The 27,629-nt window shown below is 44.4% G+C and overlaps 1 protein-coding gene across 2 annotated transcripts; it reads left to right on the top strand.

Annotated features, from left to right (window-relative positions):
* Positions 1–256: 256 nt before the first annotated feature.
* On the top strand, positions 257–27,629 carry CDC42EP2 (CDC42 effector protein 2). Of its 2 annotated transcripts, none has more exons than XM_075837179.1 (3): positions 257–446; positions 25,448–25,519; positions 25,622–27,629. In XM_075837179.1, exon 3 carries the CDS (start codon positions 25,695–25,697, stop codon positions 26,235–26,237), a length of 543 nt encoding a protein of 180 aa, XP_075693294.1. In that variant the 5' UTR covers positions 257–446; positions 25,448–25,519; positions 25,622–25,694; the 3' UTR covers positions 26,238–27,629. The 2 variants fall into 2 exon arrangements, with proteins under 2 accessions (XP_075693294.1, XP_075693295.1); XM_075837180.1 differs by lacking the exon at positions 257–446 and adding an exon at positions 716–903.

The following is a 27,629-nucleotide window of genomic DNA, read 5'->3' as shown; positions in this document are numbered from 1 at the left end:
CAATAATCAGATGATCTGAACATGTGACCACTGATTACATATCCGGTGCGCAGACGCTGCTTTACGGCCATTCACAGTCCTGTACTGTCCTGATTAGGGTGAGATAAGGTCCTGCTGCTTCGTGTTTTACAAACAAAGTATATTACAAAAGAAAAAAACGCGAATATCTGATTGGTTCTCACACTACCCGCCGTCTCTTCCTGTAACTTTCTCCTGGCGGTGGTAGAGCAGTGATTGGCTGGCTTCACTACTGGGCGTTACTATGCTCTGAATGTCTCACTCCCATATCAGTGTTTCTGGAGCTGTGGCAGCAGATACAAGGGGCTGCGCGTCTCCTGTTGTATAACGCCTGTGATGCGGGTTACTTGGCGACTGTGGACCGGAAGCTCTGACCACTCCCAACCACGTCCGCATCTGCCTGGAGCCAGCATTCCCGTCCAGCACAGGTCAGTGTACGAGTGTGGCTGCTAGAGTATACGCAAGTGTGTGTACGCGGCAAATAGTTAGCGGCGTGTCCTGACAGGACGTGCTGAGAGTTGGAGGAGCGCCGTTCCCACTTGGCGCTTCCCCCCCCCACTGTGCTCGCATGCTGTGTATGTATCACATTATTATTGGTGTACAGCCGCTCCACACCCTGTCAGTTCATGGCGGTCACGTGATGAGAGGTGTGGCGCCGCTTATTTGTATTACGTTTTTAGAGGAATGGATTTGTCCGCCGTGCCGGAGAGATGGGCACAGACGGGGCATGGGTAGTGTGTCATTGTGGCGGTGATGTCATCTCTGATACAGTATAATGCTATGTACTTCTCCTATACTGGACCTGGGGTTTTATAAGCTCTGCTGTTCGTGATTGGCTCGCCATGGACACCCCTATATTATGGCAGAACCCACCAATAAGTAGGGGTAAGATTGATAATCCACGCTATGACATAATGGGGATCTCTTTTTTTTTTTTTTTTCCAGTACTTTGCTGGTGCTATATATGGTGCAGATTTGCCACAGGAAAATCTGCACGTATTACGCATATACGCGGATTTGATGTGGATATCCCCCTTTGCATTGCAAAAGGCAAAATCTGCGTTGTGTGAACGAAGTTTTACTGAATCCGTTCTATATATGAGCGGGTGTAATAGTTATTGGCTCCATTAACAGAACACATGAGAGGTCCCCTTATATCTGGGAGAGAAGGCACTGCCCCTTCCCCTATATTGCATATATACCCCCATCCTCCAGTGAATGTGCTATGGAAATGCTGTATGTGTTTTAAAGGGATACTAAACTTTTAAAAAAATTGAACTTCAAAATGATATGTCAGAAGTTTTGATCGGTGGTTCTCTGAGCACAGTGAACCCCAGTGATCACTAAAACGAAGCTGCAGAAGTGCTGGCGTGAGCGCTGTTCTGCTTTATTTCTGATATTCTTTCCTCAGAGCAGTGTACAGGCTTTATGGAAAGTCTGAGTCCGTACACCGCTTGCTCAGCCTTTCGAGGAAAGAAAGCGGCACAGCGCTCACTTGATCTCTTCTGACGCTTCGTTATAGTGACCACACCGATCAAAACTTCACTACGACATGTTAAAGAGGCTCTGTCACCAGATTTTGCAACCCCTATCTGCTATTGCAGCAGATCGGCGCTGCAATGTAGATTACAGTAACGTTTTTATTTTAAAAAAACAAGCATTTTTGGCCAAGTTATGACCATTTTTGTATTTATGCAAATGAGGCTTGCAAAAGTCCAACTGGGCGTGTTTACAGTAAAAGTCCAACTGGGCATGTATTGTGTGTGTTACATCGGGGCGTTTTTACTACTTTTACTAGCTGGGCGTTCTGACTAGAAGTATCATCCACTTCTCGTCACAACGCCCAGCTTCTGGCAGATCACGCTGTGACGTCACTTCCCCAGGTCCTGAATCGTGTCAGACGAGCGAGGACACATCGGCACCAGAGGCTACAGTTGATTCTGCAGCAGCATCAGCATTTGCAGGTAAGTAGCTACATCGACTTACCTACAAACGCCGATGCTGCTGCAGAATCATCTGTAGCCTCTGGTGCCGATGTGTCCTCGCTCGTCTGACACGATGCAGGACCTGTGAGTGACGACACAGCGTGATCTCTCGAGAACACGGTTGTGTCTGCACTGCCAGAAGCTGGGCGTTCTGAAGAGAAGTGGATGATACTTCTCGTCAGAACGCCCAGCTAGTAAAAAGTAAAAACGCCCCGATGTACGCACATAATACACGCCCACTTGGACTTTTACTGTAAACACGCCCACTTGGACTTTTGCAAGCCTCGTTTGCATAAATACAAAAATGGTCATAACTTGGCCAAAAATGCTCGTTTTTTAAAAATAAAAACGTTACTGTAATCTACATTGCAGCGCCTATCTGCTGCAATAGCAGATAGGGGTTGCAAAATCTGGTGACAGAGCCTCTTTAAGGTCAGTACACACACACACACTTTTTTGACGCAGAAATTTTTTTCCCGGTTAGGTTAGCTTTTGGCCGCACGAGGGGAAAAAAAGCGGCATGTCCTTTCTTGCTGCAGTTTCTCTGCCTCTGACCTCCCATTGAAATTAATGGTAGGCAGAAAAAACCAGCGTCGCTTTTTGCAGCGGTTTTTTGCCTGTGGTCCACCTTACGTTAGCTTCAAAGGCTACGGGGGGGGAGGGGGGGGGGGGCGAAGGCAGTTAAAAATTTCTGAATATATACTGAGGCAGATTTTTTCTGCCTGCAAAATACTCTGCGTGAATAGGGCCCTAAGAAGGTTTTACACTGACAGATTATCGGGCAGACGAGCGTTCATTTAATGCTCGTTGCTGATAATTGCGCTGTGTAAACGGGGGAACGATCAGCAGGTGAATGAGCAAACGCCTGATCGTCTGCTGGTCGTATAGTTTTAAAGTAAAATATTGTCGGCAGCACATCTCCCTGTGTAAACAGGGAGACACGCTGCCGACATGATAATGTATGAGGACGAGCGATCGGAGTAACGACCGCTCGTCCCCATCCATAGCTCAGTGTGACAGGAGCAAGCGAGCACCAATCAATGATTTCTATCTGCCGGTGTAAAAGTCCCTTTAGACCAGGGGTCTCAAGCATGCGGCCCCTGGGGCTGTCATCTGCGGCCCGCGGGACACAGAGCCGCTAGTATCGGCTCTGCTCCGAGACTCTGGAATTCCCTGACATCGCTGTCCACATATGAACAGCGATGTCTGGGGCTTCCCCAGAGCCGGAGTCCCGAGCAGAGCGCTGGTGTCGGCTCTGCTCCGGGACTGTGGAATTCCCTGACATCGCTGCCCATATATGGACAGTGTGTCAGGGTCTTGCCCAGAGCGGAGCAGAGCGCTGGTGTCGGCTCTGCTACTGGACTCTGTGGAATTCCCTGACATCGCTGTCCACGTATGAACAGCGATGTCTGGGGCTTCCCCAGAGCCGGAGTCCCGAGCAGAGCGCTGGTGTCTGCTCTGCTCCGGGACTGTGGAATTCCCTGACATCGCTGCCCATATATGGACAGTGTGTCAGGGTCTTGCCCAGAGCGGAGCAGAGCGCTGGTGTCGGCTCTGCTACTGGACTCTGTGGAATTCCCTGACATCGCTGTCCACGTATGAACAGCGATGTCTGGGGCTTCCCCAGAGCCGGAGTCCCGAGCAGAGCGCTGGTGTCGGCTCTGCTCCGGGACTCTGTGGAATTCCCTGACATCGCTGCCCATATATGGACAGTGTGTCAGGGTCTTCCCCAGAGCGGAGTCCCGGGCAGAGCGCTATTATCGGCTCTGCTCCGGGACTCTGGGGAAGCCTCTGACATCGCTGTCCATACATCGACAATGATGTCAGGGGCTTCCCCAGAGCAGGAGTCCCAGTGATGTCAGGAGCACAGCTCTGGGCAAGCCCCTGACATCACTGGGGCAGCCTCTACAGAGGGCACTGGGGCAGCCTCTACAGAGGGCACTGGGGCAGCCTCTACAGAGGGCACTGGGGCAGCCTCTACAGAGGGCACTGGGGCAGCCTCTACAGAGGGCACTGGGGCAGCCTCTACAGAGGGCACTGGGGCAGCCTCTACAGAGGGCACTGGGGCAGCCTCTACAGAGGGCACTGGGGCAGCCTCTACAGAGGGCACTGGGGCAGCCTCTACAGAGGGCACTGGGGCAGCCTCTACAGAGGGCACTGGGGCAGCCTCTACAGAGGGCACTGTGGCGTTATCTACAAGTGGGTGTGTGACAGTATCTGAAGAGGACACTGGCATTATCTAGGGGTGTGTTGCATTATCTACAGCGGGCACTGTGGCCTTATCTACAGCGGGCACTGTGGCCTTATCTACAGCGGGCACTGTGGCCTTATCTACAGCGGGCACTGTAGCCTTATCTAGGGGTGTGTTGCATTATCCACAGAGGGCACTGCGGCAGCATCCACAGAGGGCACTGCGGCACTATCTAAAAAGGGGCTGCCCAATCTTGATATGTGTGCTAACTGAGCCGCCGGACTGCATTTAGCGACACTTAAACTGGAAAGCTGGATTGTTGAAAAAAGTTTGAAAGTAATGCGGCCCATCAACTTCCCATTTTTTCTATATGTGGCCCACTTACCCGGCCGAGTTTGAGACCCCTGCTTTAGACTATTCTCATGACCGGGTGTAAAACGGCCTTTTTTCACGGCCAATTTCCACCCGTGTGGGAAAGCAGGCAAAAATAGAACATGTCCTAAAACAATAGTCTCACAAGGTCGACTTTCCCTGTCTTGTGAATAAGGCCTTGGACGTTTTTTAAAAAAAAAAAGTTTAGTTGCCCTTTAGCTATAGGGGGTGCAGGGGATGCTATTACTCCCTGGACCTGGTGCCTAAGGGGGGCCTAAATATTGTGGCCCATGGAAACCCGTACTATAAAGGATGTGTGATATTTGGGGCCCTGTTACAGCTTTTGCATTGGGGCCCAGTGGCTTCATGTTATGTCTCTGGGTTTCCTTATTCCTTTGATAAACTTTCCTTTGGCCTATATTCTCCATGTTATCACTACCGCCATAGTGTTACCAGTAAGGACAGGGTTACTCTGCGACATTTTGTAGTGCTGCTCATTGAGTTTTAACTATTGAGCTACAGCTTAAAGGGGTTGTCCGAGATCCCAACATTTTTTCAAAAACTGTCATACATACATTACCCCTTATCATACATGTCATACATTACCCCTTATACAGACAACCTAAATAAAGCATTATTTAAAAAAAAAATTCTACTTAAGGCCTCATGCACACGACCGTATTTTTTCCCACCCGTAAATACTGGCGTAAATACGGGTCCGGTGTCACACGTATTCCACCCGTTTTGCACCAGTATTTACGAACCCGTGCCCGTAAATATGGGTCCGGTGTCACACGTATTCCACCCGTATTTACGAGCACGTTTTTGGCGGCAAAATAGCACTGCACTAATCGGCAGCCCCTTCTCTCTATCAGTGCAGGATAGAGAGAAGGGACAGCCTTTTCTGTAATAAAAGTTAAAGAAATTCATACTTACCCGGCCGTTGTCTTGGTGACGCGTCCCTCTCTTCACATCCAGCCCGACATCCCTGGATGACGCGGCAGTCCATGTGACCGCTGCAGCCTGTGATTGACCTGTGATTGGCTGCAGCGATCACATGGCCTGAAACGTCATCCAGGACGTCGGGCCGGATGTCGAGAGGGACGCGTCACCAAGGCAACGGGCGGGAGACCGGACTGGAGGAAGCAGGAAGTTGTCGGTAAGTATGAAAGTCTTTTATTTTTAGTTTTTACAGGTTTATACTGATCGGTAGTCACTGTCCAGGGTGCTGAAAGAGTTACTGCCGATCAGTTAACTCTTTCAGCTCCCTGGACAGTGACTATTTACTGACGTCGCTTAGCAACGCTGCCGTAATGATGGGTGCACACATGTAGCCACCCGTTATTACGAGAGCTCCATAGACTTCTATGGACTGTCCGTGCCGTTATTACGGCCAGAAATAGGACATGTTCTATCTTTTTCAACGGCACGGGCACCTTCCCGTGAGAAAACGGGAAGGCACCCGTCGCCAATAGAAGTCTATGAGCCCGTTATTACGGGTCGTGATTACGACCCGTAATAACGGGAGTTTTTACGGTCGTGTGCATGAGGCCTAACACATTTCTTCTTTGAATTCAGCACAGTTTGTTTACATGCAGTTCAGCTCTGGTTTGTTGATCTTTCCTTGTGATGAAACTTTTTTCACGTGCATGCTCATTGCAGGCTGCAATGAGCGTGCACGTACCTTCCAAGAGTTCACGTGAGCTGTCCTTGCTCCTCCCGCTGACCTCCTTCACTGGACATTGTCTCCTTGCTGACATTCTTGAAGGATGATGAGCAAATGTTCTCCCCCCATTATGTTTTTCACATTTATGTTTTATTTCTCTTTTCAGGTCTATAAACCTCTTCGTGTCTACCCTAAGGGTATGTTCACACGCACTAATTACGGACATAAATCGGGCGTTTTTGCCCCGAATTACGTCTGAAAATAGCGCCTCAATAGCGTTGACAAACATCTGCCCATTGAAAGCAATGGGCAGACGTTTGTCTGTTCACACGAGGCGTATATTTACGCGCCGCTGTCAAATGACGGCGCGTAAATAGACGCCCGCGTCAAAGAAGTGACCTGTCACTTCTTTGGGCATAATTGGAGCCGTTACTCATTGACTCCAATGAATAGCAGCGCCAATTACGCCCGTAATTGACGTGGCGTTCAAGCGCCTGCACATGCCGTTACGGCTGAAATTACGGTGATGTTTTCAGGCTGAAACATCCCCGTAATTTCAACCGTTACGGACGCCCTCGTGTGAACATACCCTAACCCTTGTCCGCCCTCCTCTATCTCATGTCTCTCTCCACTAAGGCTATGTTCACACAGAGTTTTTTGGCAGGAACAATATCTGCCTCAAAATTCCGTCTTGAAGTTTGCGGCAGATTTACCTCTCCCTGCACGTTGTTTTTTGCGTCGTTTTTCCCGGCGTTTTTTGTGCGCTGTTTGCGTTTTTCTTTGCCGATTTTTTTTTCAGGGCGTTTTTCGCTTACTTTATCTTGGCGTTTTTTGCTTGTTTGTTTGCGTCTTTTTTTGCGATGTTTTTTGAATGTGTTTTCCGTTTCGTTTATCGTTTCTTTTTTTGCGTCGTTGTTCTCGGAAATTTTTTATGCGTTTTTCGTTGCGTCTTTCGTGTCTTTTTCCCCGTTTTTTTTCGCAGCCTTCTTTGCCTCTTTGTTTGCGGCTTTTTTCGCGTCATTTTCCACAATATTTTTTTCGTAGTTTTGCGACACGTTTATCATAGCCTTTTTTTCTACGCTTTTCGCGTATTTTTTGGGGGGGTTTTTTTTCTGCGTTTTTCGTTGCGTCTTTCGTGGCGTTTTTCGTGGCGTTCTTTGCCTCTTTGTTTGCTGTTTTTTTCACGTTTTTTTTTGTAATGTTTTTCCCCGCGTTTATCGTAGCCTTTTTGGCGTTGTTTTTTTATTGTTTTTTGCGGCGTTGTTTGCGGCTTTTTTTGCGTTCGTCCAGCCCCGTCTTATGCCTCATGCACACTTGCGTGTAAGATTGACGCCCGTGAGAAACGCATATGAATCGGGTCAGTTTGTGTGCGTTATGCATCAGTGTGCTTATCAAGTGGCATGCGTTATTCACGCACTCAGAAAGGCCATTTTTTTTTACACCAAATTGCAGCATAAATCACGCACCAAACACGCTTGTTTGGTGCATGGTTTTCACGCACGCACTGACTTCAATGTGAGTGTAGGTGCATGATAACGCGCCAATAGAGGACATGCAGTATGTTTCACGCAGCGGACTCTCGCTGCGTGAAAACAGGCCAATTTAAAATAATGGGTCGCGTGTGCTGTGCGTGGTTTTCACGATCAGCACACGGGCGAGATTCACCCTGTTGAGAATGGGGCCTTAGGCACGATTTACACAAGCGTGAATCACGTCCGTGTGCTGTGCTTTGAAAAAACCCATTTATTTCAATGGGGCCGTTGACACATGCGTGACTTTTCACGCAGCGAGAGTCCGCTGCGTGAAACATACTGCATGTCCTCTATTGGTGCGTTATCCTGCACCTACACTCACATTGAAGTCAATGCATGCGTGAAAACCACGCACCGCACACACGTGTTTGGTGCGTGATTTACACAATTTGTTAGATGAAAAAAATGGGCTGGCTTTGTGAGTGCGTGAATAACACATGACAATCGAAAAGCACACTGATGCATAAGGGCGGATTTACACGAGCGTGTGCGTTTTGCGCACGCAAATACAGTGGCGTTTTGCGTGCACAAAATGCACTTGACAGCTCCGTGTCATGTTCATATGGTGCGCAGCTGCGTGCTTTTCGCGCAGCCACCATCATTATGACACTACGTTTGGATGTTTGTAAACAGAAAAGCATGTGGTGCTTTCCTGTTTACATTCATACTTTTTACTGCTGTTGCGCGAATCACGCACGTCCCACGGAAGTGCTTCTGTGTGGTGCGCGTGATTTTTACGCACCCATTGACTTCAATGGGTGCGTGATGCTCGAAAAACGCAGAAATATAGAACATGTCGCGAGTTTTACGCAGCGTACTTACGCTGGGCAAAACTCACGGACAGTCTGCATGCCCCCATAGACTTGCATAGGTCCGTGCGACCCGCGTAAAAACCACGCGGGTTGCACGGACGTATAGGACGTTCGTGTAAATCCGCCGTAACGCACACACACAGACATGATTGACGCAAGTTTTTCACGCGTGTAAAATACACACGCTCGTGTGCATGAAGCTTTACTAATGGACGCTGTTAGACAGACAGTAATGAACTAGTAATAAATTTTAAAATAAATGAGTACATAGAAAAAATATTGTAATGAAATAACACACATAACACTGGTTAACGATTTTATTAAAAATAAAAAAGGGTGTCATTGAAGTAGTCCTTGAACTTGATGTAGTACCAAGGACCCAACCTGTAAAAAACACATAACTAAGAAAAAAAAAAGTGATGCTTAGATACACTGCTCATGTGTGATACTGTCTGTTTGACCATGTATCTAAGCCTACCACAAGGTAGCCTTAGATACATTACCCAAGCAGACAGTGTCACACATGGGCCATGTATCTAAGAATACATGTTAGGCTTAGATACAGGGCCCCAAAACACAAATCTTATACAGGAATAAAAAGAATGTCATCTGGGGTCCTGTATCTAAGCATACATTGTGTTAGGCTTAGATACAGGCTCCATGTGTGACAATTTTTTTTAGCCACTGTATCTAAGCCTAACAATGTAGGCTTAGATACAGGACCCCAGAAGATCTTTTACAGTTTAATATTATACGCTCTGCTCCGGGACTCCTGACATCGTAGCAGAGCCTATAATAGCGTAGTGCGGCTCCTCCTTGGGCCTGCTCGGTGCTACGGCGCAACGGTGTCCCGCGGGCCGCAGATAACAGCCTCAAGGGCTGCATGCGACCCGTGTGCTGCATCGTGTTGTCTGATCCCCTATCAAAGCCTACTATGTGTAGGCTTTGATAGGGGAAGAACTAAAAGTACAGAGGTCACTGTACCTCTCTAGTCCGCGGGTGCCGTCCCTCTTCTTCACTTTTTTCACTGTGAACACGCATAGGCGTGCTCACAGTGAAAAAAAGCTGCATAGGCTGGGCGGGCACCCGCAGAAACGACACATCTCCAGTGACGTGTCGTGTCCCATCCGAGGTCTCGCTGGGGCGAGACCATGTGATCGGGACACGACACGACAGTGGAGGAGGAAGAAAACGTGACGTCAGAAGACAGGTGATCTGAAGAAAAGAGCTGCCAGAACGGAGAACAGAAGCAAGATTGCACAGGTAAGTATATTAGGGAATAGTTAATGTGTGTATTGTGTGTTTAACTTTTAAATAAAAATATATCTCGGACAACCCCTTTAAGTCCAAGTGAGCACATTGAGTTGCATAGTCTTGAGCATTGCCGATGTCCTTTAAGAGTTCAAATCAAACAGCAGCACCACAAAGAGTCTAGGTGTAGACCTGGCCTAAGAATCGTTCCTGTCTGGGGACGCGGACCATGCTGCAGGTCATCCGCATGTCTGAAGTCCGATTCTACTGCACTTATGAATTCCAGATAAAATGATTGAATACGATCTGATGAACTCCAGCGCCAAAGTTAGAGACACTGAATCAGTATCATGAGATGTAATATGACCTGCAAGGTGCGGTGCGTAACTGGAGAACATGACTACTCCATACTGGGGCCTATAGTTTATAAAGGACTGTAAAATACCAGTATACTATGAAATACAGGAGATGACCATTGTGATCAATCAGACTCCCACCTGCACCAATTCTGAAGACTTTGCCCAAATATGTTGACGTTGTTTTGCACGAGATGATGTGGCTGGTTTGGCACTGTCTGAGAACTTTCAGTCCTGGCTGCCAAGGACAGGATGATGCTGGCTATGGGGGGCTGACCGGTTCTTTAAAGAGGACTTGGCAGCACTTCAGGCACGTCTGTATTAGTGAATACTGGTATTCCCCATAAAATCACAATTTCTTTTCTTAGAACTTTGCATTGTGCCCTTCCTCTGCTATTCCTCCTAAACGCCTCGAAATACGCCTCAAGAAACTATAGCTGAACGCCTCCAAACATCTGCCCATTGAAATTAATGGGAAAAACTGTGTTATGTTCAGACGGGGCGTTTTTTTACGCCGCTGTTTTAAAAAAAACGCTGCGTAAAAAAGGAGTATGTCACTACTTGAGCCGATTTTGGAGCTGTTTTTCACAGTGTCAATAGAAAAACTGATTCAAAAATGTCTAGAAAAAATGTTTTCTACTTCAAAAACGTTTTTAAGGCTATGTTCACACGCTTAACAAAAAACGTCTGAAAAGACTGAGCTGTTTTCAAGGGAAAGAAACGGCTTAAGAAGTGACATGCACTTCTTTTTACGAGGCGGTTTTAAAAATGGCCGGGTAGAAAATGCCTGTGGGAACGGAACACCGTTTTTCCCATTGAATGGGCAGATGTTTGGAGGCGGTCAGCCCCTGCATTTTTAGCAGTTTTTCGTGGTGTTTACGGCTTAAAATAGGTTGTGTGAACATACCCTTAGTGGTAACACCCAGTTGTCAATTTGGGCTGGGACTACACAGCAACTTTGGCCGCAATACAGGTCATGCCGTGTTCGCAACCTGTAAGTTACCACTACTGCACAGTTGCAAGAAGTCCAAATCCACTGGACATCTTGCGAGTGGTGTCACAGGCGCGGTAACTTGCGGGTCGCAAAGCGATCACATTTTCTTTTGTGCAATGTACGTATCAAAACACGTTGATCTTTGGACACGTAACCAGTGTCGTGGCCAAAGTAGCCCAACCCTCCTTCATACATTTCTAAAAGGAGTAACAGAGGAAAGGCACAAAGCAAAGCTCTAAGAAAAGAAGCTGCAGATCTGTTTGGGTATGTGCACACACAAAATAAAAAAATGTCTGAAAATTCTGATTTTCAGAAGTTTTTTTACGGCCGTTTTTGGAGCTGTTTTTCTATAGAGTCTATGAAAAACTGCTCCAAAAACGTCTGAAGAAGTGACATGCACTTCTTTTTCGCGGCCATTTGGAAAAACGGCCACATAAAGAACGCCGTTTTTCCCATTGAAATCAATGGGCAGACGTTTGGAGGCTTTCTGCTTCCGATTTTTCAGACGTTTTTCGGGACATTTATGATCCGAAAAACGGCTGAAAATACTCTGTGAACATGCCCTTAGGGCATGTTCACGCGCAGTTTTCTGGCATATTTCGGGGGGCGTAAATGCATCGAAATACGCCTGGAAAAACGATAGCTAAACGCCTACAAACCTCTTCCCATTAAATTCAATGGGAAAAAAATAACGTTTAGTTCAGACTTTTTTTTTTTTTTTTTATGCCGCTGTTTTAAATAAAATCTGCACGTAAAAAGACGCCCTGTAAAAAGGAGCATGTCACTTCTTGAGCTGTTTTTCAGTGTCAATGGAAAAAAGCTACAAAAAAAAGTTTTCTGCTACAAAAACAGATAAAATTCAGATGCTCTTTCCCTTTAAAACAGCTCCATCACTTTCAGTCGTTTTTGATTTTGCGTGTGAACATACCCTGATTATAGGGAATACAAGTATTTACTAAACCAGACATGTCAGGAGAGGTGACGGGTCCTATTCAAATGTCAGGTTTATTTCCATGTGTCCATCCATAGATCAGGATTTGGTTTCAGTAAGTTTAATGTAGTACGGTAGGGAAGTACTTAGCACTCCGATTGTGACGCCTTAAATACCCTGGAAGCACTTCTGGAAGAACTGTAGTTAGAATGCATTGAGTATTATTAATCTTAAAGAGGCTCTGTCACCAGATTATAAATGCTCTATCTCCTACATAATCTGATTGGCGCTGTAATGTAGATAACAGCAGTGGTTTTTATTTTGAAAAACGATCATTTTTTAGCAAGTTATAAACTATTTTAGATTTATGCTAATTAGTTTCTTAATAGACAACTGGGCGTGTTTTTACCTTTTTACCAACTGGGCGTTGTAAAGAGAAGTGTATGACGCTGACCAATCAGCATCATACACTTCTCTTCATTCATGTCCATTTGTACTCGGCACAGCGTGATCTCGCGAGATCACGCTGTGCTGTCACATACTCCCACATTAACTTTACCGGTAAAGTTAATGTGGGAATATGTGACAGCACAGCTAAAAATGAATGAAGAGAAGTGTATGATGCTGATTGGTCAGCGTCATACACTTCTCCTTACAACGCCCACTTGTTAAAAAACGCCCAGTTGTCTATTAAACTAATCAGCATCAATCTAGAATTGTTCATAACTTGCTTAAAAATGATCGTTTTTCAAAATAAAAACCACTGTTCTCTACATTACAGCACCGATCTCATTATGTAGGAGATAGGGCACTTATATTCTGGTGACAGAGCCTCTTTAAAGAGGCTCTGTCACCAGATTATAAATTCCCTATATTGTACATGATGTGATCAGCGCTGTAATGTAGAGAACAGCAGTGTTTTTTTATTTAGAAAAACAATAATTTTTGACGGAGTTATGACCTATTTTAGCTTTATGCTAATGACTTTCTTAATGGACAACTGGGCGTGTTTTACTTTTTGGCCAAGTGGGCGTTGTACAGAGGAGTGTATGACGCGGCATACACTTCTCTCCATTAATTTACACTGCACATAGCGATATAGCTGAGATTACGCTTGCCTTGCTGTAAATATCATATGCTGTAGAGTCTGATATTTACAGCAAGGCAAGCGTAATCTCGTTTTAAATGACAGGTTACATAGTATTCTCTACAGCATATGATATTTACAGCAAGGCAAGCGTAAACTCACGAGATTACGAGCGAGGACACATCGGCACCAGAGGCTACAGTTGATTCTGCAGCAGCATCAGTGTTTGCAGGTAAGTAGCTACATCGACTTACCTGCAAACGCCGATGCTGCTGCAGAATCAACTGAAGCCTCTGGTGCCGATGTGTCCTCGCTCGTCTGACACGATGCAGGACCTGTGAGTGACGACACAGCGTGATCTGCCAGAAGCTGGGCGTTCTGAAGAGAAGTGGATGATACTTCTCGTCAGAACGCCCAGCTAGTAAAAGTAGTAAACACGCCCCGATGTACGCACATAATACACGCCCAGTTGGACTTTTACTTTTCAACACGCCCAGTTGTACTTTTGCAAGCCTCATTTGCATAAATACAAAAATGGTCATAACTTGGCCAAAAATGCTCGTTTTTAAAAAATAAAAACGTTACTGTAATCTACATTGCAGCGCCTATCTGCTGCAATAGCAGATAGGGGTTGCAAAATCTGGTGACAGAGCCTCTTTAAAGGAACAGTGTCATCACAATTTTTTTTTTCATATGTTAAAGATGTTAGTGCTTTATTAAAAACGTTTATATTTATTTGTGTGTTTGTGTTTTACTTTTTCTTATTTTTACACTTTTTCTTCCCTATGGGGGCTGCCATTTTTTGTTCCATTTCTGTATGTGTCGATTAACGACACATACAGACATGGAATACGGCAGCCACAGTCCCATAGGGACTGCGAACGGCTCCCGTCCCATCCACTTCTGTGTACGCCGTCTGTGTGGGAACTGCGCATGCGCCGCTCACACACAGTCCAATTTGAAATTGGCGCCGTCGGCGCCATTTTCCTGTGGACCGGAAGTCGCGGCCGGACAGTAAGATTACTACTTCCGGTCGCGGCTTCCGGACTTGTGCACTTGGACCAGCGGCAGCAGACGGAGCGGACGGGCCGGAGGGAGCCGCGGCGGCAGGAGCAGGTAAGAGATTTCAATGTATGTTCGTGTTTGTGTACGTTTACTACTGTATGTAAACCTACTACACTGTGTGTTAGCTCAAAAAATGGCGACACACAGTGTAGGAGTATACACCGTTCAAACCCCTCGTTTATCCCGGCACTAGCCAGGATAAAGGAGGGGGGGATGCTGAGAGCTCACTAGAGCGAGGGCTTTTTACCCAATTTTGCAATGCTGCAATTTTGGGAATAGCTCCATCTAGTGACCAGCAATGGGAAATATTATAAATTAGAATCTAATTTATAATATTTCCTGACTCGTGAAAAAAATTTGAACAATGTTTAATCACCTACACACTAAATGTTTAATTAAAAAAAAAACAAACATGTTTTTCTGGCAACACATTCCCTTTAAAACGAGATTACGCTTGCCTTGCTGTAAATATCATATGCTGTAGAGTCTGATATTTACAGCAAGGCAAGCGTAATCTCGTGAGATTACTATGTAACCTGTCATTTAAAACGAGATTACGCTTGCCTTGCTGTAAATATCACACAGATGCTACAGAAGTGACAGGATTCTGAATACACATCATGTCCTGGCTGGATGTAATGTCTATTCATTGTCAGGACACTGCAATAATGTTATAGTGTGTGTATGTGGCTGCACATAGTGATGTAACAAGATCACTATGTGCTGTGTAATGAATGGGGAGAAGTGTATGACGCTGATTGGTCAGCGTCAGACACTCCTCTGTACAACGCCCACTTGGCCAAAAAGTAAGACACGCCCAGTTGTCCATTAAGAAACTCATCAGCACAAAGCTAATATAGGTCATAACGCCGTCAAAAATGATCGTTTTTCTAAATAAAAAACACTGCTGTAATCTACATTACAGCGCCGATCACATCATGTACAATATAGCGCACTTATAATGTGGTGACAGAGCCTCTTTAACCCCTTCAGGACGCAGCCACTTTTGGACCTTATGACAGCCTCATTTTTTAAATCTGACGTGTCACTTTATGTGGTAATAACTCTGGAATGCTTTTACCTATCCAAGCAATTCTGAGATTGTTTTCTCGTGACATATTGTACTTTAAGTTAGTGAAAAAATTTGGTCGATATATTCAATATTTTTGTGTGAAAAACACCAAAATTTAGAGAGCATTTGCAAAAAATTAGCATTTTCTAAATTCAAATGTATCTGCTTGTAAGACAGATAGTTATACCACACAAAATAGTTACTAGCTAACATTTCCCATATGTCTACTTTAGATTGGCATCGGTTTTTGAACATCCTTTTATTTTTTTAGGACGTTAGAAGGCTTATAAGTTTAGCAGCAATTTCTCAAATTTTCAAGAAAATTTCAAAAGCCTATTTTTTTAGGGACCAGTTCAGTTCTGAAGTGACTTTGTGGGCCTTATATATTAGGAACCCCCACAAATCACCCCATTTTAAAAACTTCACCCCTTAAAGTACTCAAAACAGCATTTAGAAAGTTTCTTAACCCTTTATGTGTTTCACAGGAATTAAAGCAAAGTGGAAGGGAAATTTGCCAATTTAATTTTTTTTTTTTGCAGAAATTCAATTTTTCCTGTAATAAATACTGAAGGTTTTTACCAGAGAAACACAACTGCATATTTGTTGCCCTGATTCTGAAGTTTTTAGAAATATCCCACATGTGGCCCTAGTGCGCTACTGAACTGAAACAAAAGCCCCAGAAGCAAAGGAGCACCTAGAGGATTTTAGGGCCTTCCTTTTCTTAAATTATATTTCAGGCACCATGTCAGGTTAGAAGAGGTCTTGTGGTGCCGAAACAAAGCAAACCCCACAAAAGTGACTCCATTTGGGAAACTACACCGCTTGAGGAATTCATCTAGGGGTGTAGTGAGCATTTTGACCCCACAGGTGTTTCATAGATTTCATTAGAATTGGGCAATGAAAAATTACATTATTTTCCAATAAGATGTAGCTTTACCTCAGAATTATTTTTTTTTTTCAACAAATTAAATGAGGAAAAGCACCCCAACATTTGTAAAGCAACTTCTCCAGAGTACGGAAATACCAAACATGTGTTCATAAACTGCTGTTTGGGCAAGCGGCAGGACTCGGAAGGGAAAGCACGCCATTTAGCTTTTGGAGCGCTGATTTTTCTGGATTCATTTCTCTGCACCATGTCGCATTTGTAAAGCTCCTAAGGTACCAGTACAGTGGAAACCCCCCAAAAGTGACTCCATTTAGGAAACTACACCCCTTGAGGAATTCATCTAGGGGTGTAGTGAGCATTTTGACCCCCCAGGTGTTTCATAGATTTCATTAGAATTGGGCAGTAAACCTGAAAAATGTAATTTTTTTTCCACTAAGACGTAGCTTTAAGTAAAAATGTTTCATTTTCTCATCAAATAAAGGAGAAAAATCACCGTAACATTTGTAAAGCAACTTCTCCAGAGTACGGAAATACCCCATATGTGGTAATAAAGTACTGTGTGAATACACATCAGGGCTCAGAAGGGAAGGAGCGCCATTTGGCTTTTGGAGAGCAGATTTTTCTGGATTGGTTTTTCTGCACCATGTCGCTTTTGCAAAGCCCCTTAGGTAGCCGTACAGTGGAAACTACCCAAAAGTGACTCCATTTGGCAAACTTTTGACACCATGTTGCATTGAGCTATAGTACCAGTACAGTGGTTCCCAACCCCCCCCCCCGCCCCCCCCCCCCCCCCCCCCCCCGAAAAATTACCCCATTTTGGAAACTAGAATCCTCAAAGAATCGATCTAGGGGTGTAGTGAGCATTTTGACCGCACAAGTGTTTTGCAAAAATGAGTAAACAATAGATGTTGCAGATTGAAAATTGCTGTTTTCCACAGATATGCCATTTCAGTGCCCAATGTGTTGTGCCCAGCTTGTACCACTGTAGACACACATCCTATAAATTGTTAAGCGGGCTCTCCAGAATACCCCATATGTGGTCATAAATTTGGCTTTTGAAGCGCAGATTTTGCTTGGTGTATTAGTGGTATTTCAGTTTATAATGTGGGGGCATATGTGAGCTGGGCGGAGTACATCAGGGTATATGTAATATGTGCGAGTACATCAGGGTATATGTAATATGTGCGAGTACATCAGGGTATATGTAATATGTGCGAGTACATCAGGGTATATGTAATATGTGCGAGTACATCAGGGTATATGTAAGCTGTGCAGAGTACATCAGGGTATATGTAAGCTGGGCGGAGTACATCAGGGTATATGTAAGCTGTGAGGAGTACATCAGGGTATATGTAAGCTGTGAGGAGTACATCAGGGTATATGTAAGCTGTGCAGGGTACATCAGGGTATATGTAAGCTGTGCGGAGTACATCAGGGTATATGTGAGCTGGGCGGAGTACATCAGGGTATATGTAATATGTGCGAGTACATCAGGGTATATGTAATATGTGCGAGTACATCAGGGTATATGTAATATGTGCGAGTACATCAGGGTATATGTAATATGTGCGAGTACATCAGGGTATATGTAATATGTGCGAGTACATCAGGGTATATGTAATATGTGCGAGTACATCAGGGTATATGTAATATGTGCGAGTACATCAGGGTATATGTAAGCTGTGCGGAGTACATCAGGGTATATGTAAGCTGTGCAGAGTACATCAGGGTATATGTAAGCTGGGCGGAGTACATCAGGGTATATGTAAGCTGTGAGGAGTACATCAGGGTATATGTAAGCTGTGAGGAGTACATCAGGGTATATGTAAGCTGTGCAGGGTACATCAGGGTATATGTAAGCTGTGCGGAGTACATCAGGGTATATGTGAGCTGGGCGGAGTACATCAGGGTATATGTGAGCTGGGCGGAGTACATCAGGGTATATGTGAGCTGGGCGGAGTACATCAGGGTATATGTAAGCTGTGCGGAGTACATCAGGGTATATGTAAGCTGTGCAGAGTACATCAGGGTATATGTAAGCTGGGCGGAGTACATCAGGGTATATGTAAGCTGTGAGGAGTACATCAGGGTATATGTAAGCTGTGAGGAGTACATCAGGGTATATGTAAGCTGTGAGGAGTACATCAGGGTATATGTAAGCTGTGCAGGGTACATCAGGGTATATGTAAGCTGTGCGGAGTACATCAGGGTATATGTGAGCTGGGCGGAGTACATCAGGGTATATGTGAGCTGGGCGGAGTACATCAGGGTATATGTGAGCTGGGCGGAGTACATCAGGGTATATGTGAGCTGGGCGGAGTACATCAGGGTATATGTAAGCTGTGCGGAGTACATCAGGGTATATGTAAGCTGTGCGGAGTACATCAGGGTATATGTAAGCTGTGCGTAGTACATCAGGATATATGTACTCCACGGAGTACATCAGGGTATATGTAAGCTGGGCGGAGTACATCAGGGTATATGTAAGCTGGGCGGAGTACATCAGGTCATAATAGGATGATGTAATAATGGGGAGAATGAATAATCCATGGATTGGTGTGTTGCGCTTTGAACCAATCCTTTATGCACAGGCCGGGTTTATTGGGTATTATACAAAATATCTGCGCTCCAGTGTTGCCTTATCTTTGACTTCTTCACTAGCCATATAAGCCGCACAAGGCCCTAAAGTGTCCTCATCTCCGCTGCATCTACGGGGTCCACCTGTGGGGTCCAGCAAATGACGATGTGGGGTATTTAGTGAAATTCTACTGGACCTAAAAATTAGTCTGGGCCGTGATTTAGAATCAATTTGCATCATTGCGTTTTGAGAGTCATAACGTGTTATTTTTCCGTTGACGGAGCTTTGTGAGTGCGCGTTTTTTGTGGAACGAGCTGTCATTCTTATTGGTTCCATTTTGGGGTACATGCGTTTTTTTTGTTTTTTTGTTTTTTTTTTTTTTTTTTTTTACAGTGTTCACCGTGCAGTATAAACAACATGTTAACTTTATTCTGCGGGGCGATACGATTACATCGACACCAAATTTATATCGGTTTTTTTACGTTTCACTACGTTCCCACAGTAAAAATACACTTTTCTAAAAAAAATCATGTTTTAGTATCTGTCAGCCATAACTTTTTTTATTTTTTAGTTGATATCGCTGCGGGAGGGCTTGTTTTATGCGTGACGAACTGTAGTTTCTATTGGTACCATTTTGCGTTGCTTGCAACTTTTTGCTCACTTTTTATTAAAACATTTTTGAGACAAGATGACCAAAAAATAAAATGCGGTCGTTGTTTTTTATTAAAATTTTTTACGGTGTTCACCGTCCGGTAAAAATAATGTGATATTTTTTATAGATCAGGCCGTTCCGAACGTGGCGATACCTATTATGTATAGTTTTTTTTCATATTTTCATTTTTTTTTTCTAATAATAAAGGAGTTTGGAAAAAGGGCAAGTGTTGTTTTTATTATATATTAACTTTTATTTATTTATTTTTCTTTCACATTTTTTTTTACATTTTTTACTTTTTCTTTTACACTGACCTGGGGACTTGAAGATCTGATCTTCTGATCCCCACTACGATGCATTGCACTACTTATGTAGTGAAGTGCATCGTAACTGTCATTCTTCATTTGACAGTTAGCGTATTAGGTCCTGCCTCGGGCAGGACCTAATAGGCTTCCGTACCTTGGCAACCAGGAAGCCTAGTAATGGCTTCCTGGTTGCCATAGCAACAATCGCCACCCGCGGTCCATCGCGGGGGGGGCCCGGGGGTTACAGAGGGAGCTCCCTCCCTCTGTCAACCACTTCAATGCGGCGGACGTCATTGGCAGCCGCATTGAAGGGGTTAAATGGCTGCGATCGGCGGTAACAGCCATCGCAGCTGCATGTCAGCTGTGTATAACCGCTGACAGCCGCTGAAGATAAAGCGTGCACAGCTCCTGTGATCGCTTTATCTGCAGGGCGTAACTGTACGCCCAAATGCGGTAACTCACTCATATTTGGACGTACAGTTACGCCCAAATGCGGGAAGGGGTTAAGTGATCCACGTGGTTTTGATGTAGACATTGTAGTGTCTTTACCATGAAATGCTTTGAACTCCCACATTTATGATAACTGGTACTTGTTTGGTCATGGTGTAATGGCTGTGATTCATGGAAAATGATTAGGAAAGGATCAGTCATGGGAGAACAAGAAAAGGTTTGAGCTTGACTGATTCATCATTTCTGTTCTAGATTTTCTGTTCCTATGACAGAACAGAAAACCGGAATTAACTACGCACATGTGAACATACGATACAAGTACCAAACCATAGACCAAACCACTCCATCCAAGTAGTTCTGACTGTCCACCATCATCTCTGCTTAGTTAGGGGTGCTCAAATGTATCCTTTGAACAGATTTTGAATATTCAGCAGGTTCTCTTTTTTTACATCTTTGCCAGGTTAGTGTAGACCATTGCTAGTGTGAGGGTATGAACGTCCTATGAATTCTTGTTCACGATCATTGCCCTGTGTAATCAGGGCAACAATCAGCCGCTGAACGATCAAACGCTCGTTTATTGGATGATCTGCTCTTTTATGCAGAATTAAAGAGGCTCTGTCACCAGATTTTGCAACCCCTATCTGCTATTGCAGCAGATCGGCGCTGCAATGTAGATTACAGTAACGCTTTTGTTTTTTTTGTTTTTTTTTGTTTTTTAAAACGAGCATTTTTTACCAAGTTATGACCATTTTTATATTTATGCAAATGAAGCTTTCTAAAGTACAACGGGGCTTGTTTAAAGTTCTGTACAAGTGGGCGTGTATTGTGTATGTACATCTGGGCGGTTTTACTTGTTTTACTAGCTGGGCGTTGTGAATAGAAGTGTATGATGCTGACGAATCAGCATCATCCACTTCTCTTCACAACGCCCAGCTTCTGGCAGTGCACAGACACACAGCGTGTTCTCGAGAGATCACGCTGTGATGTCACTTCCCCAGGTCCTGCATCGTGTCGGACGAGCGAGGACACATCGGCACCAGAGGCTACATTTGATTCTGCAGCAGAATCGGCGTTTGCAGGTAAGTCTATGTAGCTACTTACCTGCAAACGCTGATGCTGCTGCTGAATCAACTGTAGCCTCTGGTGCCGATGTGTCCTCGCTCGTCCGACACGATGCAGGACCTGGGGCAGGAAGTGAGTGACGTCACAGCGAGATCTCTCGAAGACGCTGTGTGTCTGTGCACTGCCAGAAGCTGGGCGTTGTGAAGAGAAGTGGATGATGCCGATTCGTCAGCATCATACACTTCTAGTCACAACGCCCAGCTAGTAAAAGAAGTAAAAACGCCCAGATGTACGCACACAATACACGCCCACTTGTACATAACTTTAAATACGCCCAGTTGTACTTTAGAAAGCCTCATTTGCATAAATATAAAAATGGTCATAACTTGGCCAAAAATGCTAGTTTTAAAAAAAAACTAAAAAAAACGTTACTGTAATCTACATTGCAGCGCCGATCTGCTGCAATAGGAGATGGGGGTTGCAAAATCTGGTGACAGAGCCTCTTTAAAATCGTTGTTGGCAGCACATCTCCCTCTGGAATCAGGGAGATGTGCTGCCGACATGATGAAATCGTATGGGGACGAGCTATCGGAGTAACGAGCGCATGTCCCTATCAATAAGCAATCGTTGTTTCGTGTGAAAGGAGCAAACGAGCGCCAATCAACGAGCTGTCTTGGTGATCGGCGCTTGTTTACACGGCCCATGTCGTGCCGTGTATTAGGACCCTGAGACTATATGAAATGATAATCATTGTTCTATCGTTCTTATCGTACCATTCCTTGTCTTTCTTTTCAGTGGATTGTAAATCGTGAATAACTTTAAAATTAGCCATTGAATTCCTAAGCGGCACATGCAAAGCCATCTTCATGCTGCATTCACGGCACGGTTATCAGCTGCTATTTGTAAGAGTGGCTAAAGTAAACCAATGCTTTGTACTGAGGGCTGTAACCTTAAAGAGGCTCTGTCACCAGATTATAAATGCTCTATTTCCTACATAATCTGATTGGCGCTGTAATGTAGATAATAGCAGTGGTTTTTATTTTGAAAAACGATCATTTTTGAGCAAGTTATGAGCTAGTTTAAATTTATGCTAATGAGTTTCTCAATGGACAACTGGGCGTGTTTTTACTTTTTACTAACTGGGTGTTGTACAGAGGAGTGTAGGACGCTGACCAATCAGTGACTAATCAGTGTCCTACACTTCTCATTGTTCCAGCCCAGCATGATCCACAGCACAGTGTGATTGTGCAGTGAAAGAAGCTGGGCTGGAACAATGAGAAATGTATGTCACTGATTAGTCACTGATTGGTCAGCCTTATACACTCCTCTGTACAACGCCCACTTGGTAAAAAGTAAAAACACGCCCAGTTGTCCATTGAGAAACTCATTAGCATAAATCACAACTTGCTCAAAAATGATCGTTTTTCAAAATAAAAACCACTGCTGTTATCTACATTACAGCGCCAAATCAGGTTATGTAGGAGATAGAGCATTTATAATCTGGTGACAGAGCCTCTTTAAGTCTTCTCCACCCAGTATGTTTACTTGAACATTTAATAGTCTAGACATGTCCTTAATTTAGGGTGAACTGATATCTGTATCCTTTTAATGTTACGACATTTATAAGAATCCCTAACAAACAAAGGTTAGTGGGTGCAATGAGACTAGGATGTTACCACCATAATCAAATCTCCCGAATCGGTGAAGGCTCCATTAGAGGGGTTGTCTCATGCCCTATTAGGCTGGGTTCACACAACCTATTTTCAGGCGTAAACAAGGCGTATTATGCCTCGATTTCCGCCTGACAATACGGCTCCAATACGTCGGCAAACATCTGCCCATTCATTTGAATGGGTTTGCCGACGTACTGTGCCAACGACCTGTAATTTACGCGTCGTCGTTTGACAGCTGTCAAACGACGACGTGTAAAATGACTGCCTCGTCAAAGAAGTGCAGGACACTTCTTTGGACGTAATTTGAGCCGTTTTTCATTGAATTCAATGAAGAACAGCTCAAATTTCCGGCCGTCAAAGACGCCTCGCATAATGCGTGGAGGAGCAATTACGTCTGAAACGACTGAGCTGTTTTCTCCTGAAAACAGTCTGTAGTTTCAGATGTAAAAGGCCGCTATCGTGTGCACATACCCTTATGGCTTATGGATGTCATAGAGCTAACCAAGAGCGGATCTTGCTCTGCTGGACCGGGCCCATCCATCTATTACGTGGTCGGCCATTCATATGATAAGTGATCATGTCCACAGGATAGGTGGTAAATGTCTGATTGCTGGTCCGACCACTAGGACCTCCAGCGAGCACAGGTCCCCTGTGTGGATGGAGCAGTAGTGCGCATGCGCGGCCACCGCTCCATTTATTGTCTATCATGCTAACAGAGGTATCACAGCTCTGTAGTGGGCTATCTCTGTCAATCCCATAGAAAGTCAGAGCCTCTGAAGCCCCTACAATTTAACATTTCTCACCTATCCTATAGAGTCAGCCCATGGGATCTTTTATTTCATTACCTAAAATATGTGGGTACTTCATGGTAAAATGTTTTTGCACAAACTGTTGCCAAGATGAATATTCCTCTCATTGGAATAAAACGTGCTCGGGCAGCGGCTCTAGAAGGGGCTGTTCCCAGAATTCTTTATATTTGGCTGACTGTCAATGGCCCCCACCAAAACTCTCCCTGAGTCGGCAGAACGCCTGCGAAACAAAAACAGTGCTGTGTTGTGCTGTAACACTGCTTGTATGCTTTCATTGTGTACGAACTAGGTAACTGCATAGTATGAGGTAAAATATAGCCGCAGGACGTTCTGCAATGCATGTCCATTTATAACTTGGCTAGTGCATGGAATTATTTATTGTAAATTTATATTAAAATGTAACTTAGGTCAACAACTTAAAATTCCGCCTTTAGCTCACATTTCTGGCCTCCTACGTCACTCCTGCCATTTGACTTTCATAAGGGGCACTTGTAGGCTGGAGCCTGTGCCTGGTAATCGCTCTCTAAAGGCATTGTCATGAGCTGAACAGGAGTCTGTGTAGGAAATATTTATACTTGGAAATCCTATATGGTGATTTAGGGGCTATAACTGAGCAGAAGCTACGTTTTCTGTACCATTTTTTTAATTGTCACTATCATTTGAAGGAACTACTGACATGTCACTAAAACATGTGATAAGTTTTCATCTGTAGGGGTTCGGGTGCTGAGACCCCAACACCAATTCCTAGAACCATAGAGACCAAGCCATCGGCTGAGCTCCTTCATCTCTGAGAAGCTTTTCTGGCTCTCCTCATAGAGAAACGCACGAACCAATAGAGCGTATATATAGCCTTACTTGGCTAACCCCCCCCCCCCCCCAATTAAGGCTAAGAAAAACCTGATCAGACTTGCAGAGGCACAACATTCATGACCCTAAGGGTATGTGCACACACACTAATTACGTCCGTAATTGACGGACGTATTTCGGCCGCAAGTCCCGGACCGAACACAGTGCAGGGAGCCGGGCTCCTAGCATCATAGTTATATACGATGCTAGGAGTCCCTGCCTCTCTGCAGGACAACTGTCCCGTACTGTAATCATGTTTTCAGTACAGGACAGTAGTTCCACGGAGAGGCAGGGACTCCTAGCATCGTACATAACTATGATGCTAGGAGGCCGGCTCCCTGCACTGTGTTCAGTCCGGGACTTGCGGCCGAAATACGTCCGTCAATTACGGACGTAATTAGTGTGTGTGCACATACCCTAAAAGTGGCCATACACATTAGATATGTCGGCAGGACTGGCCAACCAGTTAATGTGTATGGTGGCATCCGAAATCTCCCCGGCTGCAGATGTTGGGAGAGAAGAGGGTCGGGCATGTTGAGTTTCAACGTGCCCGATCCTTTTGTACGTTATTAGATATGCCACTGGCAGTGTTTTTCTCTGAGAACACATGACACTCGGGCCAAGCGTGCAGGTGTATGAGGAAGTTGGGAGGAATAGCTGTCTCTGCCATCAGCTGTCTAAAATGTACGGCCAGACTTATGTGTCACTTTTTTAAACAGTGACCGTCTAAAATTATGTTTGAAATACAGGAATGTTGCTTCACCTGTAGCTGTCACTTCGGCATGGTATGTGTACTATATTGTCTTTATTGCTCTGGGTAACTATTCAATTTTTTTTTTTTTTTTTTCTTTTAGGTGTGGCAGCCTGGTAAAGCCTTGACTTCGGTTTTTTAAAGAATAAACCGTGAACCAGAGCAAACGTTTAAAGTATGTATTATTTAATGCCAGCTACAGACACGTGCATTATACAAATGTGTGTTTTGTGTTAACTTATATAATTAACTGTATTGTCTGTTCTTCTTGGATCAGAGACTAGATGTTTCATATGAAGTGGACTCCTCACGATTCAGCTCTTAACGTCCAAGACTGAAGGACTGCAAATATGTCAACGAAAGCTCCCATCTACCTGAAGAGAAGATCCCGCAAAGGAAAGCTGAGAGATGTCTTATCTCCCGACATGATAAGCCCTCCACTTGGAGACTTCAGACACACCATACATATTGGCAGCGGGGAAGGAGATATTTTTGGAGACATTTCTTTTCTACAAGGCAAATTCCACCTTCTTCCACGACTAAATACTAGCTCTTCTACGTCTTTGTCACCTGATGGCACCCCACCTCTGTCACGTTCAGAGTTGCCATCACCTGTCTTAAAGAATGCCATCTCACTTCCTACAATAAGTGAGCCGCAAGCTCTCTCGCTGCTTCAGGCCCCGCCACCGAAACCACCTCGGCTTCACCTGGATGACAAGAATAAAAGCCCAGTAAAAGAAACAGCCAAGCCCCTTCAAATGATGGATAATGGCTTTTCATCTGATGTAAAAGAAGAGCGGTTTCTCGCTCACGCTGGATCTCTTCTTTCCCTTCATGTGGATTTGGGACCTTCAATATTGGATGATGTGCTACAAATAATGAACAAAGAGTAGCCTTCTTGTTGAGTCGGGACTAAGGGACCAAAGTTCTCAGACTGTTTTTATTCATCTGTATTTTAAACACTACAAATGTTTTATGAGCTTTTGGTTTGGGCAGTGGCCATAAATGATTCCATTCTGCCTTATGATCACTTCATATAGTCTATATATGACATATAGCATTGAGCATCAGCCTGCTTTGGGGCCTGTACTGGAAATGAACAATCTGGAATGTGTTTGTGCATACGCTATGCAATAATGCAGAATCTCCACGGAGCCAAAGCATCTCTAATTCTTTTAAAAGTGCTTGTCATAAAGACTTCTAGTGCCTTCTTGCCAGATAAATGACAACTTTTTATTTTTTTTTCTGCCTGGAATTTTTTTATGACCAAATTTGTAAGGTTCTTAAGATGCAATACAGAAAATTATTTTCGATTTGTCATTGATTTGCTTTATACTGTTTATAATAATCTTAATACTCTATGGAAAATGTTAACTAATCTCCATAGTTATGTCCAATCTTTTTTTCCTCTAAAACCAACTGCACTGGAAAAGTAGTCATACAAATAGATCCTGAAATAGAATTTCCAGCTAATGTCAAGTTGTCAAAAATTCTATTCAAATCGTTTTTGGCTATATTAGTTTCTGGGAAAACTTAAAGGGGCTATCCCACTACAACAACTCACCACCTATCCACATTATAAGTGACAAATGTTTCATCACTGAGGGTCCCATCAATCAAGAGAACAGGGGTCTTGAGTCCCCTGAATGAACAGATGCTGCTCCTTTCATTCTCTATGGAGTTTCTGGAGATAGCGTGGCTATTTCCAGCAGTCCCGTAGAAAATAAATGGAGCAGCAGTGGACATGCGTGACTGTCGCTCCGTTCTGTCAGGGAACTTGGGACCACCGTTCTCTTAATCTGTGGGATCCCCAACGATGAAACACTTATTACCTATCCTGTAGACAGGTGATACGTTTTTATGTGACAAAAAAATATAGCTGCCTTTACAGCTTTCTCAGCTGGTTACTCCGCTTTCACACAGGCCTGAATGGTAAGTCGTCCCCTGCCTCTTTAGTGTTGCATAACAAGGCAGATTTGCCATTCAGGTTTGTAAAAGCTGGGTGACCTCCTATGTGGGAGCTGCAGTTGCAGCCATTAATAGTTGGTTAGAAAACAAATCAAAAACGTACAGTATTTTTATTTTGGTAACAATGCTCCTCCGTACTGAGTGAAATATAGTGTGCCTAGCTTTTTCTAAGGTGACGGGTCTAGTTTGTTGGGGACTTGTACATTGCACCTAACAACTTAGACCAAATAATTCATCAACTATAGAATTACTACAATGGTGTAAATCCAATACGTGACCCAGTAGACGTTGAGAATGATCGGTTTGGGGGGGGGGGG

This window comes from Rhinoderma darwinii, chromosome 9, assembly GCF_050947455.1.
Source record: "Rhinoderma darwinii isolate aRhiDar2 chromosome 9, aRhiDar2.hap1, whole genome shotgun sequence".
Classification (NCBI taxonomy): domain Eukaryota; kingdom Metazoa; phylum Chordata; class Amphibia; order Anura; family Rhinodermatidae; genus Rhinoderma; species Rhinoderma darwinii.
This window is presented reverse-complemented; position numbering and strand designations above follow the sequence as displayed.